Source organism: Gymnoscopelus microlampas (assembly GCF_963454915.1).
Source record: "Gymnoscopelus microlampas genome assembly, chromosome: 23".
NCBI classification, from domain to species: Eukaryota; Metazoa; Chordata; class Actinopteri; order Myctophiformes; family Myctophidae; genus Gymnoscopelus; species Gymnoscopelus microlampas.
Window position 1 is genome coordinate 23,522,446 of NC_139960.1, and position 16,982 is coordinate 23,539,427.

The 16,982-nt window shown below is 42.9% G+C and overlaps 1 protein-coding gene across 5 annotated transcripts in view; it reads left to right on the plus strand.

The window, feature by feature from the left end:
• nav3 (neuron navigator 3) overlaps positions 1-16,982 on the plus strand; it is a 370,769-nt gene that overhangs the window by 317,026 nt on the left and 36,761 nt on the right. For all 5 annotated transcript variants that reach the window (XM_084050457.1, XM_084050455.1, XM_084050456.1 and 2 more), the window contains 3 exons: positions 13,362-13,488; positions 14,940-15,249; positions 15,759-16,488. In XM_084050457.1, coding sequence (XP_083906583.1) covers positions 13,362-13,488; positions 14,940-15,249; positions 15,759-16,488 — 1,167 coding nt within the window. The remainder of the gene's footprint in view (positions 1-13,361; positions 13,489-14,939; positions 15,250-15,758; positions 16,489-16,982) is intronic.

Below are 16,982 nucleotides of genomic sequence, written 5' to 3' on the forward strand. Positions count from 1 at the left end.
CCATATCTACGTGTTTACTCCAGCTCACAGGAAAACTTTACTTTGATACTATACTTTCCAAATATGTCTTATTCATTGAATGAATAAATTAATGCATTTATTTGATTTTTACATATATATATACAGTACATAAAGAATCAGAGAGGATGAGAATACAATAAAGCCCTAGGGCTTATTTCCATTGTGGTTCTCTAGGCCAAAACTTAACACGAACAAGATAAACACAAAACAAGACAGCAAGTGAAGACAATACAATCAACATATAAACAGCAGATGGTGGGGTAGTTATGTCAACATGCTCATGCTTTTGCAATTGAAAAAAAGTAATTTAAGTTTATTGGCATCAGTCCAAGTACATTTCTTATTCTAGATTCTATTATCTGCATTCATCACTAATCTGAATAATTTTCCAAAGTTCCTCTAAGGGAAGGGAAGTTCCTCAGCAACTTCATGCCCTCACTAATTGCTCGCTGAATTATTTAGCAGTCATTGATTGCACTGATTAACAACAGGAGACATCTTGCCCTACTTCATGAACGGATGCAAGGCTTTGATTATTTTGTGTATGGCTAGACCATCTCTTCCTTGAACCACTTAAACCACTTTTACTTTACTCAAGTGTGTAAAATTTTCGATACATTTTTCGGGCATTTGTGAGCTTAGTGTGTGTCATTCTTTTTTTATTTTTTTATTCTTTTTTTCTGCTTTTTTATGCCTTTATTGATGGGATAGTAGGTTGACAGGAATGATGAGAGAGATGGGGAGTGACATGCAGCAAAGGCCGTCGGGATCGGGACTCGAACCCTGTCAGGCTACTTTGGAGCCTAGGTGCCCGGACCGCTACTCCAGCGGCCTGGGCCAGTCTGTGTCATTCTTATGCAGATTTGAGCCACACCTCAAACATGTTACACCACTGGAATAATTGGTTTGTAGCAGAGTGTCGTGACTTGTCTGTCTGTGGTGTGCACAGTGCACACTACACACACACACACGCGCGCGCGCGCACGCACACACACGCACGCACGCACGCACGCACGCACGCACGCACGCACGCACGCACGCACGCACGCACGCACGCACGCACGCACGCACGCACGCACGCACGCACGCACGCACGCACGCACGCACGCACGCACGCACACACACACACACACACACACACACACAGTACATGCACATACATACTTATGTATGTATAGATGTAGCCCGAGAGCCCGTTTCATTTAAGAATGTATGTTATGTACGAAGGGTGCACGGTACACTATTATATTTGCATGTTTCTTTTCTTTTGTTTGTTTTTTTCTCCACACTTCTTAGCCATTCTTCTTTGCATGTACAGTATGTACAGGTATACAGTATATTGTATATTATATACCGTTTATCACCTAGAGCCATATCAGTCATCTAGTGGGAACTGAGATATACACTACAAGCAGTAGTATTTCACATGTGAGATAATACAGCATGTAAAGTATTGCCACAGATAATACATCAGCGGTCAGATGTTTATGTTCTTCTTTATAGTATGTCAGATTTATGGATATCATATGGTGACACAAAGCTGAGATAATGTGTTCATCCTCACTCCTGGTGTATAATGTACAGTATATAGTTTAGGGGTCATAACGAAATATGTGTTTCTGGGAAAATGCCTTGAAGAATTTACACAAAGCAGCACTCTCAGAGTCACTGAATTGAGCCAGCATTTGGTCTTCTATCTCAAATTATTCCATCTGGTACTCTTATCAGCTTGTTTGCACAGCAGTGACGATAAGGGCTCAGCTGACTACATTAGAACACTAGAATACAGGTAGTCTGGTGTACGTCTGATAATATCTAAATTCAATGAATGTGCTAAAACTGGGTGGGAACAATTTGGAAATGTAAAAAGGAATAGCTTCACAGAACCAATGCGAAGACTTCACCTTGGTCCTTCATGTGGTATGGTATCAGATTCAAATCAGTGGGCATAGTTCTGTTAGCGCTGGTTTTCTCCAGCATCCAAGCCCATTCAATGAATTTAGATTTCCCCAGATGATTCAGTTGGTGGAAATATTTGATCGTCTAGCACCTTGGGCACCGGTGCCACCATTGGCATAGCATGTTTTTAATAACAAAGCCACAAATCAAATAGCAAGGTTCTCACTGGTATTCACTGCCGGTGTGGCATCATTCTCCTATTGTTTATATTCACAAATTCATGTTTACTGTGTCCTTCATTATTGGAATACTGTGTGAATTATGCTGTGGAGGATAATCCCTTTAACCATCCATGGCTTCGTATTGCTCTGCTTCTCCTTTATGTGAGATTGTTATCTTGAAAATGACCTGGAACACAATTCCATCTGTTAGGTGACTCTGCCCAGATGAGTGTTTGGAGATAACGATTGATGAAGGTCCCGTCATTGATAATTTAATAAACTCCCACCAAGCCCAGCTCTGTTGTGGATTATCAGCATGTAATCCTATTATATGAGGAGTGCTATGGTGTAATTAGCACAGTAAAAGTTTTATGAAAGGCCACAATCCCTGTTACAGTTGTATAGTTACTTTCTTTTTTATTTTATCAATTAACTAATACTCAGACCTTCATTGCAGAATAGAAGAATATCGCCGCTGTTGGGCAGAAACCTTGTATCTCCATATTTCATATTCTTTGGCATAAATTGATTTGAAATTTGATCCACTGGAATACAGGTTCCTTTTTCCATTTCCTGAAAAGTAAGACATTTGTACATACAAGTCTCCACCCGACGGCGACAATATATAATACATGTGTTTTGATGCATAGAATACTGGAAACCCACTCACAAACCTCCTTTTTAGAGTACATGTGTATTGACAACTGTCATAAATGTTTGAAGTCAGGGGCCCAGACCACATGAGATGTTAGTTGATTGAATAATTCATTCATTTTAGGTGCTCAGTATTATTCACTGAGCCCTCCACCACACACACGCGCACACACACACACACACACACACACACACACACACACACACACACACACACACACACACACACACACACACACACACACACACACACACACACACACACACACACACACACACACACGCAGCTGTAATGCCTTAATCCGAGAAGAACGAAGGATTCAGTTGCTTCCTGTCCTGTGTCAGGACAGTGGTTGGTGCCAGATATGATGGACTATTAACTGGACTCTCTCGAGGGATCCGTTGGCCCGCTGTGGCAGCGGCAGCTGGCATACCAGCAGTAGCAGCGGTAGCCAGCTGCTCCCGCTGCGCCAGGCTGGCACCCAGAGCGTTGTGGTGGGGATTGGGGAAACCTTAGCCACGTATGGCTTTGCCAACACTGGAAGCAGAGGGAAACACTTGTCCTAGATGTTGGTTTGTTGTTTTCAGACTGTGGCACCTGGTAGAGATGATCCAGACACCAGACAAGGAGGAGGGCAACAGTTGGGTTGTGACTGTGAGCCATAATGCAGACTGCTTGTATGCACTGTGAGCAAACATACATATTTTCATCATGCCCCACATCATGCAGCGCGCCACAAAGAGAGATTGTATATCTGCTATTTTTGAATAGCCAACGCAAAAATCTAAAATGACAGATGCTTTCCCGGTTTTTAATGGTTTGCTTGAATTGCATTGGGCTGAATTGGATTTCACTGTCAGTAACAACTCTCCTCACTTCCATTCATCAATATGTCCTGTGTTTCTTCCATTTATTCACCTCAAAATGGTGAATGTATTTGTTGATCTGCCTTAACTGTTTAACCGGTCACTCATCAGTGTTCAGTCGGTGTGGCTATACCCCCCCCCCCCCCCCCCCCCCCCATTTTTACTTTCGCTGGCTGCAAAGAGGAGCTTCATGAATTATGTCTCAAGATGAATCTATATGGACAGAGTTGCCTCCACCGCCTCACGTATTATGCATGAGATCATTTCCAGTCAAAGGCGTTTTGGCAAAGGCAAGGCGCAGTCTGTTGTCCGGCTGAGCGGGACCTCTTGCCTTTGGATTGATTCTGCACTGTCATCCCCTCGCAATTAACCCTCGGTAACCTGCTGCTGACGGCATGTCTGATTGTCTCTGCAGGGGCTGACGGGCCCAACCAGAGCACAGGAGTGGGGTGGGGTGCAAGTGGAACAGTGAGCTTTCCCTCCCGTTCTTGCTCTCTCTCTCGCTCTCTCTTTTTCTCTCTCTCTCTCTCTCTCTCTCTCTCTCTCGTTGCCTATTTCTCTCCGGGCGTGCAGTCGTGTCACATCTAGTTTCTCTGGCGGCCTGGTGGGCTTTGACTCTTGTTACAGTAGTCACAGTAGGCAGTCAGGGAAACGTCCGTCGAGACCTAAACCACACTGTATTCTACTGTCCTGTGATACGAGGACAGGCAGCATCCACCACCAAAGGAGGTGAGTATAGGACCTGGCAGGTTCCAAAGCTAATGACAATACACACATCTGTTTGCTGCTCTTGTTGTTTTTGTTGTCGTTGTTGGTTGTGGTGGTGGTGGCATGTGTGTTCTGAGATCAGTTACAATGCACTATGTTTATGACATTTTAAAGCTTAGCTCTTTGAGGACTCATCACAGTAAAAATACTAAGTGTTAATTGAAAACTGAGAGTGTACAAATAATCCCTTACAGGTCCATTCTTTGTCAGAGTCATGTATAGTGTGAGTAGTCATGTGAAGGAGGAGGATAAGTGAGGTCACTTTCGAGGGTGGTATGGTGTTTCCTAATGGGAAATTGACCGATCGATAGGGCTCAAAGGCACTAACAAGGATTAGGGGTATGGGCATACAGTATGAGGATGACATCTTGCCTTACATTTCTTGTGTGTGCGTTTATGTGTACAAGTTTGTGTATGTTTTTTTTGAAAGACAGGCAGAATAAGAGAGATACTTAATTACTTGCTTTTGAGTTACAGTAAGAATGTTTGAAAGAATTGCCCTGGTTAATCTTAAGAGCATTGATGATTTAGCTTTGCTGTTGACTCCTCCAGATGTTTTTTGCTGTGATTATAAAGCCATGAAGAAGCCACATTAGAGTGCTTAACCACTTAAACGCTATATTATTTATTAGTTCACTAAATAGCCAATCTGCAAGCTCACAACGTTGTGATAATGTGAGCTTGTAGATTGGCTATTTTTGTCGAATGTTTGCCCCACAATAGAGACGGTAGTGTTCATGTGGTTAAAGTGAGGCTTCCACCCTTTAATGACTTATTCATATGACCTTGGATAGGTTGAGATTTGTGCACAAAAACTGGCTTATCCCAAAAGTAGGATTTAATAAACTGACTCTTTCAGGAGCTATTCATTGAACAAATAATTTAAGTGTAGTATTATGGACACTATGACAGTAGCCTTACCCAAGGAGACGTTTGTTTGATTGATATGAGTTCATGCTCTGATTCTATGCTAATAGAAGTGCTATAAAGTACAGCTAGTAAAACGTATTCACTCCAACATTCTGAGTTCATAGAGTCAGCCTCCCTTCTGCTCCAAATCAAGCAGCCACAAATCTTATTATGCCTCGAGTCTAGCTTTCACAAATACCTGCTTTAATGCATAACTGCCTGTAATCAAAACAGGAGCATAAGCGAGTAATGTCACAATTAGTTTAATTGTTTTTTTTAAGTTTTTGTGCATTAGTCTTCTAACATTACATTTGTTCAATATCAGTTAAATCCTCAGTTTCAGAGACAATTCCAACATGACTCAAAATGTAGTCCGTTTTTAAATACTACTACTACTAATAATAATAAACGTACAAATGCCACTTTTCATTCATGTAGCAGTGCTTCCTGTACAGCATTGTTCACAGTTTGTTTTTAAACAACCAGGTTTTAAATCATGCTTTAGTATTTTAACACACGTCAAAGATGTGCAGCGCTCTTTTAATTGGTAAATAATAGTCTGCATTTATACAGTGAAGCACCTTTATGCAAAGCACTTTACAATGTGTGTTATAATATCTCACCCATTCACACACAAATTCACAAACCGATGGCGGTGGAACCTGGAAGGAACCACAACAGTAGAAGTTACGGTTTCAGTGTCTTGGACATAGGAAGAGACATGGATCGAACCGGGAACCTTCTGGTTCCCAAAGAGCCCTTTGCCCTTGTTATATAATCTGTCCTGTCCGTGAGGAAGAACTTCATTCTCTGATCCACGGAAGTCTCACATTCATGGCCCTACAATTCTCCCTCTAAATAGATATCGATCTCTTCATCAAGACTGATCTTTATCTATAATATTGTGGATTCAGCATTATCATCCGTTGGCATGGCTGCCAGATAGCAATTTCTAGGGCTCTCGCGGAGGAACAAGTCTTGATGCATTGAATATTACATGAGACAAAGTTTGCACGGTTGAGTGGATCCATAGCGTTGCGTTCTATCGCATGGGAGTAGCTAGTATGCATTGATGAACCGTGCATTGGTTTTCCAATAGACTCAGCGATAAAGGAAAGAATCGTTGAGAGTGAACACACCTTCCCATTCCTATGTTTTACTGTTAAATCTAGGTAATTGTCTTTTGTGAGGTGATCCATTTGACTGTGATGAGCAGATCAAGCAGTGATAAGTGTTGTGCAAGCACACACATTATTTACTAATCATTTATGGTATTCCCTCAGGGGAGGGATTTACAAAGGACATGTTCTTTCTCAGTGATGCCCTGCTTCACATTTAAACAAAAAAAAATCATCAATCGAATAATCTCTAAGAAGATAATCGCTAGTTGCATCCCTAATACCTTCTTTCATTAGACCTCCTGTGGCATTGCAGTTACTCATCACAAGGTTCCAACTCCCCTCTGCTATAGTCAGACCAATACTGTACAGTGAAGAAGCATTGTTGTGTTTGTTTAGCAAGCAGTCACCGCAAGGGAAATAGAGTGTCTTTTCCAGATGCAATCTTACAAATCCATAGTGTGACATGTGGTTTGCTATCTGCCCTATGTACTGAAACACAGGAGAGAAAGTAATATCCTCTACACCTTGGTCTTTGCCGGCTTCATGCTGCTCTGCACATGGATGCTCATTGTTTATTTAAGAAGTTATGACATAAAACAGCATCTTGCCCTCGCTCTCAGCTGTGTTCAGGGTTATCGAGTTGGTCTGTGCCACTTATCGTGACGACGCGGCCCTTCAGGGATGATGACGCGTGTCTTACGGCACGTGGGTCTGAGTTGGGGGTTAGGGCTCGATCGGCAGCCACCATTCTGTCAGAACCTTCAGGGGTGATTCAGCCCGAGTGTCTAGGGAGATGAAACATAATGAAATATTCAGCCCGGTATGGTCAGGCACTCTCTCAGGACAGCGCTCCTACCCGGTCCATGGAGAAAGGGTAGGCTTGATGCAGTTTTCCATTGACTCAGACCTATGGCTGGCTATAGAGCAGTGGTTTTCAAACCTTTTGTCCAGAAGAAAGGTCAAGTCAAAATCTCAAGGCATATCTGTATTCATAGCAAAATTACCCATTCTACGAGCTCACTACATGTCACGATGTGACATGTGAGCTTGTAGATCTGCTATTTCTGCTATTTTTGAAAATGTTAAAATAAACAATTCAATTATACAATAATAAATATTATATATATGAATATACAGTAATATAATACAATATTATATTATCATTTTCACATACTGTATTAATATAGACGTGTATATTATATTATATTATATTATATTATCTAAAATAGGGACTCCAGCTTGAAAGTGTTTATAATATTACTAATAACTAACTTGTATATATTACAATAATAATGTGTGATTGTCACAAAATCCCAAGGCACACCTGGACTTGTCTCACGGCACACCAGTTGCCTCGGCACACCATTTGCTCTAGTCTAGAGTGTCTCTGAACACAATGAGACCCCATTATACCTCTTAATTGGTCTTTGAATGATGCCATAGAATGTAATTGGTGTAATATGGGGTAAAGCATCAATGTCCAGTGTCCACACAATTATAAGAGACTTTAGTGGTACCGTCCTCCAAAATGCCAATAGGTTCATGAAAATGAAGTCTAAGGACTTAATTTTAAGACTGCACTTTCTTTTAGATAATGGCCTGTCCTTTAATTAACATGATTGTCATTGAGGAATTTCACTTTGGGAAGCAAATGGCAAAGCTAAAGGGGATGTTTAATTTGTGATTACAGTTCCAAAAGCCATGCAACACTAATTTGTGGTATTCATTAAGCAAGAAATTGTTTTACCCACATTTGAAGCTAATTAAAGGGTTTTTCCCCCTGAGAAGGAAGATGTCACTAGGTATCTGAGAGCCCACCCTAGAGGGATGAGACAGCCTGTCCCAAGCCTGGGGAAACAGAGAGACATTATTCAGGTGTTTTGATAAGAATTGGATGGCAACGAGCTAATTTTAAAAGCCATCTATTTCAATTTTACAATCAGCAAATTGGCATGTCGTTGATGTACACACACACACACACACACACACACACACACACACACACACACACACACACACACACACACACACACACACACACACACACACACACACACACACACACACACACACACACACACACACACACACACACACACACACACACACACACACACACAGATAGATAGATAGGTAAACTGGCAGAAGACAGACAGAGAGACAGACAGACAGATGGAGACAGACAGGCTGAGTGAGTAAGTTGCCCTGATTGTCTGCTGGCAAATGCCTTCCATCGCTTCCCACAAACTCTCTGTAAAAGTACATCCAAGTCACCAGGGACAAGCTCATTTTATTGGTGAGCATCAAATGTAGTTCCGTCTGCCGCTGCGGTCTGTTGGACCGGGCTGGTCTCTGAGGGAGGAGGCTGTGAGGACAAGACAACTCCCTTGCTGGTATTTAATCATCGGTGAGCAGCGTCGAGTGGGAGAGTAACTTTAATCACTTTACCACTTGAACCCCAGCATCCATACTCTTGGGGGGACATTAGCCAAAAATAATCTACAAGCAATGCTAGTTGCATGCGTTCTGAGCTTGTAGATTGGCTATTTTTGAGAAATTTGGTGTAGACGGAAAAAAGCAGTCCAAGGACCGCCAAGACAGCCAAAAAAGACAGACAAAAAAGTCTAGATTCTTTTCAGTGGTTTCAGTGGTCTCTGTATTTGGTGTGCTCTTTCCCCCCCCATACCAAATCTCTTGCCTCTTATGACATGCACAGAATAGGGACACAAAGGTTCAAGTGATTAAAACAGGTTGTCAAGGTGTATTGGCAGGCAACATTTGTCACTGTGGAAATTTCAAGACTCCGCCCGATGCCAGCTGCTCCCCCCGAATGACACCAATAGCCAGTCTGACAATCCTCCATGTGCATTCTGGTGGTGAAAAAAAAAAATCATCAGCTGCCACACGTTCTCCTGGATACTAAAGCATCTAACAACTCCCACCTAGACCAAGTCTCAGGATCTGCCACAGCAGGGTTAAGTGCAGATGAGAGGAAACAAATTATTAAAGGAAGCTAGCTCAGTATGTTTCAAATCCATTGATTTCTGACAGGCTTTGTTTGCGAATGCCTGTTGTGTTCAGAAACCCTTTGACTTTTGTTTGATATTCAAGCTACAAAGCCAAGGAAAAGGGTTTATGGTGAGCTTTCACGTTCTGTAGGAACTGCTTGGAAGACAGGAGGTATGGGGGTTGTGGGGTTTGAAAGGGAGGGGGGTGAAAGTGCAGGGGGTTATCCCGGTATGGGGGATGGGGGAGTATTTTAGTGTCTTTCTTTCTAGTTATTATTGCATATTAAAAAAGACATGAAACCTAATTAGGCAGCAATCCATTCCACTTAGCAGTATAAAAGAATAACATGAAAAAGCTAAATATGTACAAATATAATATAATATAAAATAAATATAATAAATAGTCAGTCATCATAATAGTCAATTCAGACAACAGTAATTTGCATTTAGCAGCAGTTTTATATTGCACTTGGGGACATGGTTATGGGTTCAGCAGTTTATCCACAGCTCTGGGATCAAAACTTCTCAGTGTGTTTGTCTGTGTGTGTTCTGAGCCTGCCTGAGGGTAGGGTGGTGAGGTGACTGGGGTGTAAGGTTTGGCCTCTCATAATGTTGGAGACGTGTTTATGAAGACGGCTCAAGTGGATGTCTCCCCGGTTTGAGAGTGGGCAGGCTATCATCCACTGGGCTATTTTGACTATGTACTGCACGTCTTTTCCTGGCTGCCTCGGTGCAACTAAATACCAAACTGCACAGTGGTACTACAGGATGCCCTCAATAGCAGTTGATCATCAGGTTTTATGGGAGTCGGTTATGCCTCAGTGTCCTCAGAGAGAAGAGGTGCTGCTGAACAGGTGGGAGGTGTTCAGGCTCCAGATGAGGTCCTCAGATATGTGGACTTCCAACATGAAACTAGCAACCCGCTCAACCTACCTCTTCCCTGTTGATACATAGTCCAATGTGGTGTGTCAATTACTTCCATAAAAAAGGTTATTTCAAATATCCTGATCCCAAATCCTGATGACTTATCCACACAGTATTTCATTCTGTGCCAGCTCTATATAGGTAATACATAAAATCCTACCAAGGCAACAGCAGATCAGCAATAAGGAAGTCATTTCTTTTCACTCCCTCCATATAACCCATCACTGAGGCTTCCTTCCAGTAATGGCTTGGGGCCCCGCCAAGCCATTACTGGAAGGAAGCCTCAGTGATGGGTGAGATAAAAAATGAAATGGCAAACTGAGAGATTGGATATGGCAAAATAAGAAATTGCCTATGTAGGTCAATAAGAAAAATACTTTTGGCTATTGCTATTCCCGGTTTCAACCATTCTTGTGGAACTGAAATAGTCCAACAGCGCAGAAAGAAACTAAACACTAAACGTACCAAACTAAAGAGGGACTAATATGTATTTGATAGTTCATTTTCTTTGTTTGAATTGGTTGTGCATAAAATATCATAAAATATAGACTGTTTGTTGCTTTCAACAATGTTTCTGTCCAGCAAACAAAGTATGTGGTATTACATTGCAGCTCATATGGTCAAACTTTAGCCATTAAGATTGATGGTGGCTGCTTGCCCTACAGTATGTATTTCATAATAGCAGAATCAATTTATCCTGCATCACTAGACAACTGGGCTGCAAGGATTCTACCCTGCAGTGTTTTTATGTTACATCTTTCATAAGTGTCAGATGAAACCAGACTTGCACATTATGGCAGTATTGGTTGCATTATACCTGTACTTTATCATCTCTGTCAAAATGGTTAGTCTTCCATTTCTCTCTGAGACATACAAGTCATTTTTCATAACTACAGTAACTTATATGAATGAATAAACCACTTAACCACACGTATGCTTTGTTGTATGGAAAAACAGAAATAGACAATCTACAAGTTCAACGTGTCGCAATGCAACACGTTGTGAGCTTGTAGATCTGCTATTTTTGCTAAATGTTCATCCATTATGACATATCCCGAATAGGGATGCTATGGTTCATTTGGTTAATGAATGAATGAATGAATAGGATTTTCAGAAAATAAATAATGCCATTGTCTTCTTTGGTGGACCCACGCACAACCGGTCTGTCCTCACTGCCTCAGCCCAACCACACACCTCTCCCATCCTCCATTGTGAGCTTTTTGAAAATGGCTCATTATTTTCTCATGTTCAGCCTGTCTTTGAGTTTCATCTTTGTCTTGGATGGATTCTAGATGGCAGGCTTAATTGATGTCCCCACACACGCACACGCACACACACACACACACACACACACACACACACACACACACACACACACACACACACACACACACACACACACACACACACACACACACACACACACACACACACACACACACACACACACACACACACACAGTACACACCCATAGGCGCATATGTATGCACACATGAGAGTTTGTGTGTTGGCATGGAAACCAAATCTGTGTGAGTGTGTGTGTGTGTCCGAGATAGAGGGAAGACAGTGACATAGAGGGAAGAAGAAGCAGTTGCTAATTCATTATTATTGAAGGTGATTTATTAGGTGCGATGAGAGAAAATGGGATTTCTAATAACTACAACACATTGCCGGAATTTTCCCTCAGCCTAATTCCATGATAATTCAATCACTATTTGATCATTTGGTCCATATGGTCTCCATTTAGGGCTCTTTGAATCCGTCAACATTCTCAAAAGGTCTAAATAATGACTATGCTAATGACAATTCATTTATTCCTCCACACAGTCTGATTTAATGAGAAGCTTAATACGCATGATTAATGAGCTGGGCCCTTTTTGGTGGAAGGACTCAAATGCCCACAAGTCAATGGGACACAAATGAGGATTGAAAATGGAGCACAGGCATTCGACTGGACTAATTAGGTGATTATAATTGATCTAAAAGCCAGGCGAGGATGTAGATTGAGCATTGAGTCTTCTGGACATGTACCTGTTAATGAAGACTGAGCACCAGGGAGATAGTTGTAATATCTGCAGGCTAAACCAGGGTCTGTGTGGAGGAGGACATGGACCACATGGGGCGCCAGTGGGGCCATTTGGAAGAGGGAGGGGGGGAAATAATCATAAACATATATTTGATTAAAGATTTCACATTTTTTTTCCTGAAAATAGTCATAGAGTATACATCTGCAAAGATGATTTGTCTTTTGAAAAGAATAATGTGAGCAGAGGTCATTCAACTTTCTTAACCCATTGAGACCTGAAGCCGATTCTACATGTCTCCTGAATCTCAACAGTTTTCTGAAAAACTTATGTTTCTATATCAGTGGTGCTCAATCTTTCTCATGTCAAGGACCCCCAAAATGATATGTATTTGGCCGCAGACCCCCATCAAAATATTTAGTTCCAGGGACCCCCAGAAGCAAAGATTTGAGTTAAAAATGTTCGCTTTAAAAATATATATATTCAAAGATTTGCACACATTTTCACGAATTTTCAAAAATAGCAGATCTACAAGCTCGTAGCGCGGCAGAGCTTGTAGATCTGCTATTTTTGAAAATATATTTATATATTTAAAATATATTTTTGAATAGCCCAAAGTGTAAAATAATGCTTTCTTAGCTCAAATCTAAAAAATACACAGTTCCAGGTCTCAATGGGTAAAACAAATAGGACAATAACTATTTGGAATTAAAGTGACCATACACCAACAAAAAAAATACTATTCTCATTGCAAAACAGTAACATTAGATAAAGAAATGTCTTGTTCTCCGACAGTTGACCAAATTTTCCCTTTCTCCCTTTGTCCTTTATCCACCTTTCTTCTTTTTGGTGTCCACTCATCCCTCTCCTCACCCCATCTCCTCTGTTCTCCATCTCTTCCTTCCTTCCTCCTCCTCGTGTATGCCCCTCTGTCTCTTCTGTAGCTGGGATGACAGTAGCTCGGTGAGCAGCGGTCTGAGTGACACCCTGGATAACATCAGCACCGATGATCTGAACACACCCGCATACTCCTCTGTCAGTTCCTCATCACGCAAGAGCAAGGGAGCACAGGTAAACGCACCAGCTTGCTACACCGCTAAATGCCCCCCATGAGCGCCGTGCTAAAGATCAGCATTTAAAGTCATCTTCATTGAGATGCTTGATACGAGAGAGGCTTAGTCAAAGGAGTAAATACATTTTTACCCAACCATCCACAGTGTATCAATGTTATTCTGCAACTCGGTTGTGGCATGTATGTTTACTTGACCACTTGAACCCTAGTGTCTAGTGACCCTAGCGAAAGATACGATGTAGAGGGAAAACAGGATTGTCCATGGTATAGAGGGGGGGACTCCAGGCAACTAAACATAGGGTTTAAGTGGTTAAGATTGTTAGGATACAGCCAGATTGGAGTGTTTGTGAACAAAAAAGCATGAGCTACTTTAGCCTGAAAGCAAGGACAGTCGGTCTCTGGATACTGTGTACTGTTACTGTAGTGAAGGCCACTCCTTTGCAACCTGATAAAAATAGCAACACATCCACAGCCCCTTATGTAATACTCAACAGACAACAGGCGCTGGTGTTGTTAGAAAGCCTTGCCATCTGTCAAGGTGGGATAGTGAGACTAACTCTGTGTACGTATTCATGTATGTGTGGGTGTCATTTGTTTCACCGTCTTTGTGCGAACCAAAAGTTCCACAAGGATGGTAAGACCAGAAATAAAGATTTTTCTGGTATCCATGAGGACATTTTGAGTTAGGGTTAAAGGTTCAGATTAGGTATTTAGCGTCTTAGGGTTAAGGATAGGAATTTTGAGGATAGCGTGGTTAAATTAGGGACAGGTTGAGCCAGCAGTTTGTTTAAAAGCAGGTTCCTATAAATAGTATAGCAAGACAAATGTGTGTGGGCCACGCATATTTGTGTGCATGTAGTGTAGAATTGTTCTTAAAGACAAGTAAGACGCGCGAACGCTGGAAGCAAACGCAGCTCGAAAATATTGTGTATTTACAGACTGTGTGTGTGTGTGTGTGTGTGTGTGTGTGTGTGTGTGTGTGTGTGTGTGTGTGTGTGTGTGTGTGTGTGTGTGTGTGTGTGCGCGTGCGCGTGCGCGTGCACGTGCGTGTGTGTGTGTGTGTGTGTTTTGACTGTAGCTGCACTCTGGCGCACTCTGTCGGCCACACCCAGGCAGTGCACTGCACACAGACAGACACACACACACACACACACAAGCCGAGCAGACTTTCATAGTAAGCTCCACTTGGGCTTCCGCGTTCGCAATTAAAGCATATTCATCACATGACCCATGACATCCCTGTTTGTTGGTGAAAATCTTTTCAAATAAGATTATATATTTTTTATAAATATGTCAAAATCTTTAAAACATTGCTGGTGATACAATCTTGCAATGTGTTGGTTATTTTCAAATAGCCTAAGTCAAAAATGTACTGAAGTGCTCAACAAAACCATTAGCTGTAATATCATATTATCATAATTATTTCTGTGCCCCCACCCCCCACCCCCAGTCCCAGAAAGGCAGCAAGTCCAAGCATGCGCAGCAGGAGGTGAGCAGCAGCTGGGCGGGAGCCGAAGACCTGAAGAAGGTGGATGAGGAGTTGGACATAAGCATGGACCCCAGTGGCAGCCCCTCCCGTTGGAAGTCTTCCTCCACATCCTCTTCCTCTCAGCCCCAGGGCCAATATGAGGACCCCAGCCAGAAAACACCAGCGCTGGCTCAGATGTCCCAGACAGGCTCCTGGAGGAGGGGTATGACAGCCCAGGTGGGCATCACTCCGCCCAGGACCAAGGGCAGCTCTGCCTCCCACAAAACACCTGGTAGGTGGCGTTGATGTTAGACAAGCTGCAAAACTTACATAGTGAAATCCAGTGTTCATTTGTGTAAAGTGTAAAATGTACCCATTTAGGTACACTGTTGTCCGTTAATTTTGTGTTAAATTAACAGACACTGATGTGTACAAGATCTGGGATTATTTATTGATGATTTATTTATATCCAATTGAATTAATTCTCTGATTTTTTGGCCACAAATGGGATCTGTGCCTCTGTCCTTGAATACCTTGTGTGTTTCACGTTCCTGTTGATGTGAGACTTTGCAGTTACTCTTTAAGTTTTTGCCCACTCTGCAAGTTTCATATGTTTGTCGAGGATAAGTATCGTTTTCCAATTCAGCTGAGCTGTGAGAAAATGGTCTCCTGGCTCTGGCCCAGAGTTGACTTTAATTTGGCACTTCCTAGTCTGAGACACTGCAGTTGATGTGAGCGAGTGCATTGTGCAGGGCACGCAGTTTGTACCCTGTGTGCTAATGAGCCTTCCCAATCCGACAGGTAAAACAGACGATGCCAAGGCTTCCGAGAAGGGCAAGGCTCCATCCAAGAGCTCAGCGAGCATCCAACGTTCACCCTCTGATGCCGGGAAGAGCAGTGGCGACGAGGGCAAGAAGCCCCCCTCGGGCATAGCACGTCCACCCGCTACAGGCTCGTTTGGTTACAAGAAAATCCCCACGGGAACGCTCATCACTTCCAGTGGCGCAACCCTGACCAGTGGCTCTGCCACCCTGGGCAAGGTGCCCAAGTCCTCAGCTGCCCTGGGGAAAGGCAGCGGCATTGCTGGGGTTCGCAAAACCAGCCTGGATGGCTCGCAGCCACAGGATGACGGCGTCCTGCTTGGCTGCGGGGGGTCCAAAGTGCCCCTGCAGTACCGCTCCCTGCCCAGGCCGGCTAAGTCCTCCAGCGGGGTGGTTGTGGGTCGCAGCGGGCACCGCTCGAGCTCCAGCAGCATCGACTCCAATGTTAGTGGCAAGTCAGCCGGAGGCGGGGCCACAGCTCCCCCCGCCGGGGCTAAGCGCAGGGAGTCTGGGAAGGTGAGCTCGGACCGCTCTAGCCCCATCACCATCAACCAGACGGACAAGGAGAAGGTGGCGGTGTCAGATCAGGACCCAGCCACGGGGCTGTCTACCTCCCCCAAGTCCAGCCCTACGTCCAGCTCTGCCAACCAGTCTGGCCTCAGGCAGCCCGGCTCCAAATATCCCGATATCGCTTCACCCACCTTCCGCAGGTCAGACACACAAAACACGCAGATTCTCTCCATTCTCTCTTTGTTCCTCATACAGTGTCATTTGATGTGAATCGAGCATTTCATTACATGTTTTTCTTAACCCACTGAACAGTTAAGCCTGATTTATATACTTATTTGCACATGGGTGACACGCACCAGAAATAGCAGATCTGCTATTTTCAGTGTTAGGTATAACTCAGGCTTAAGTTATTGTCTCCACAATGTATCACGCCACAAACATATAAAAGATAAATATACTGTAGTGCAGAGTCTACATGAATGGAGAAGTTTGAGCTGAATTCTAAAGGCTTCAAATGAAGTGGAACTGATGTTTTTGAAACCCATATTTCAGGTTTTTATAGATCGGGCGTAGTCTTTGGTTTTAAAACATGTTCATTTCAGTCCATGTTTGAGGCCTCTTAGAAGTGTTGGTTGTCAATCTCCATTTTGTTTTATTGAGACAGATTTTTTCACAGACTCTTCTAACAGATAGA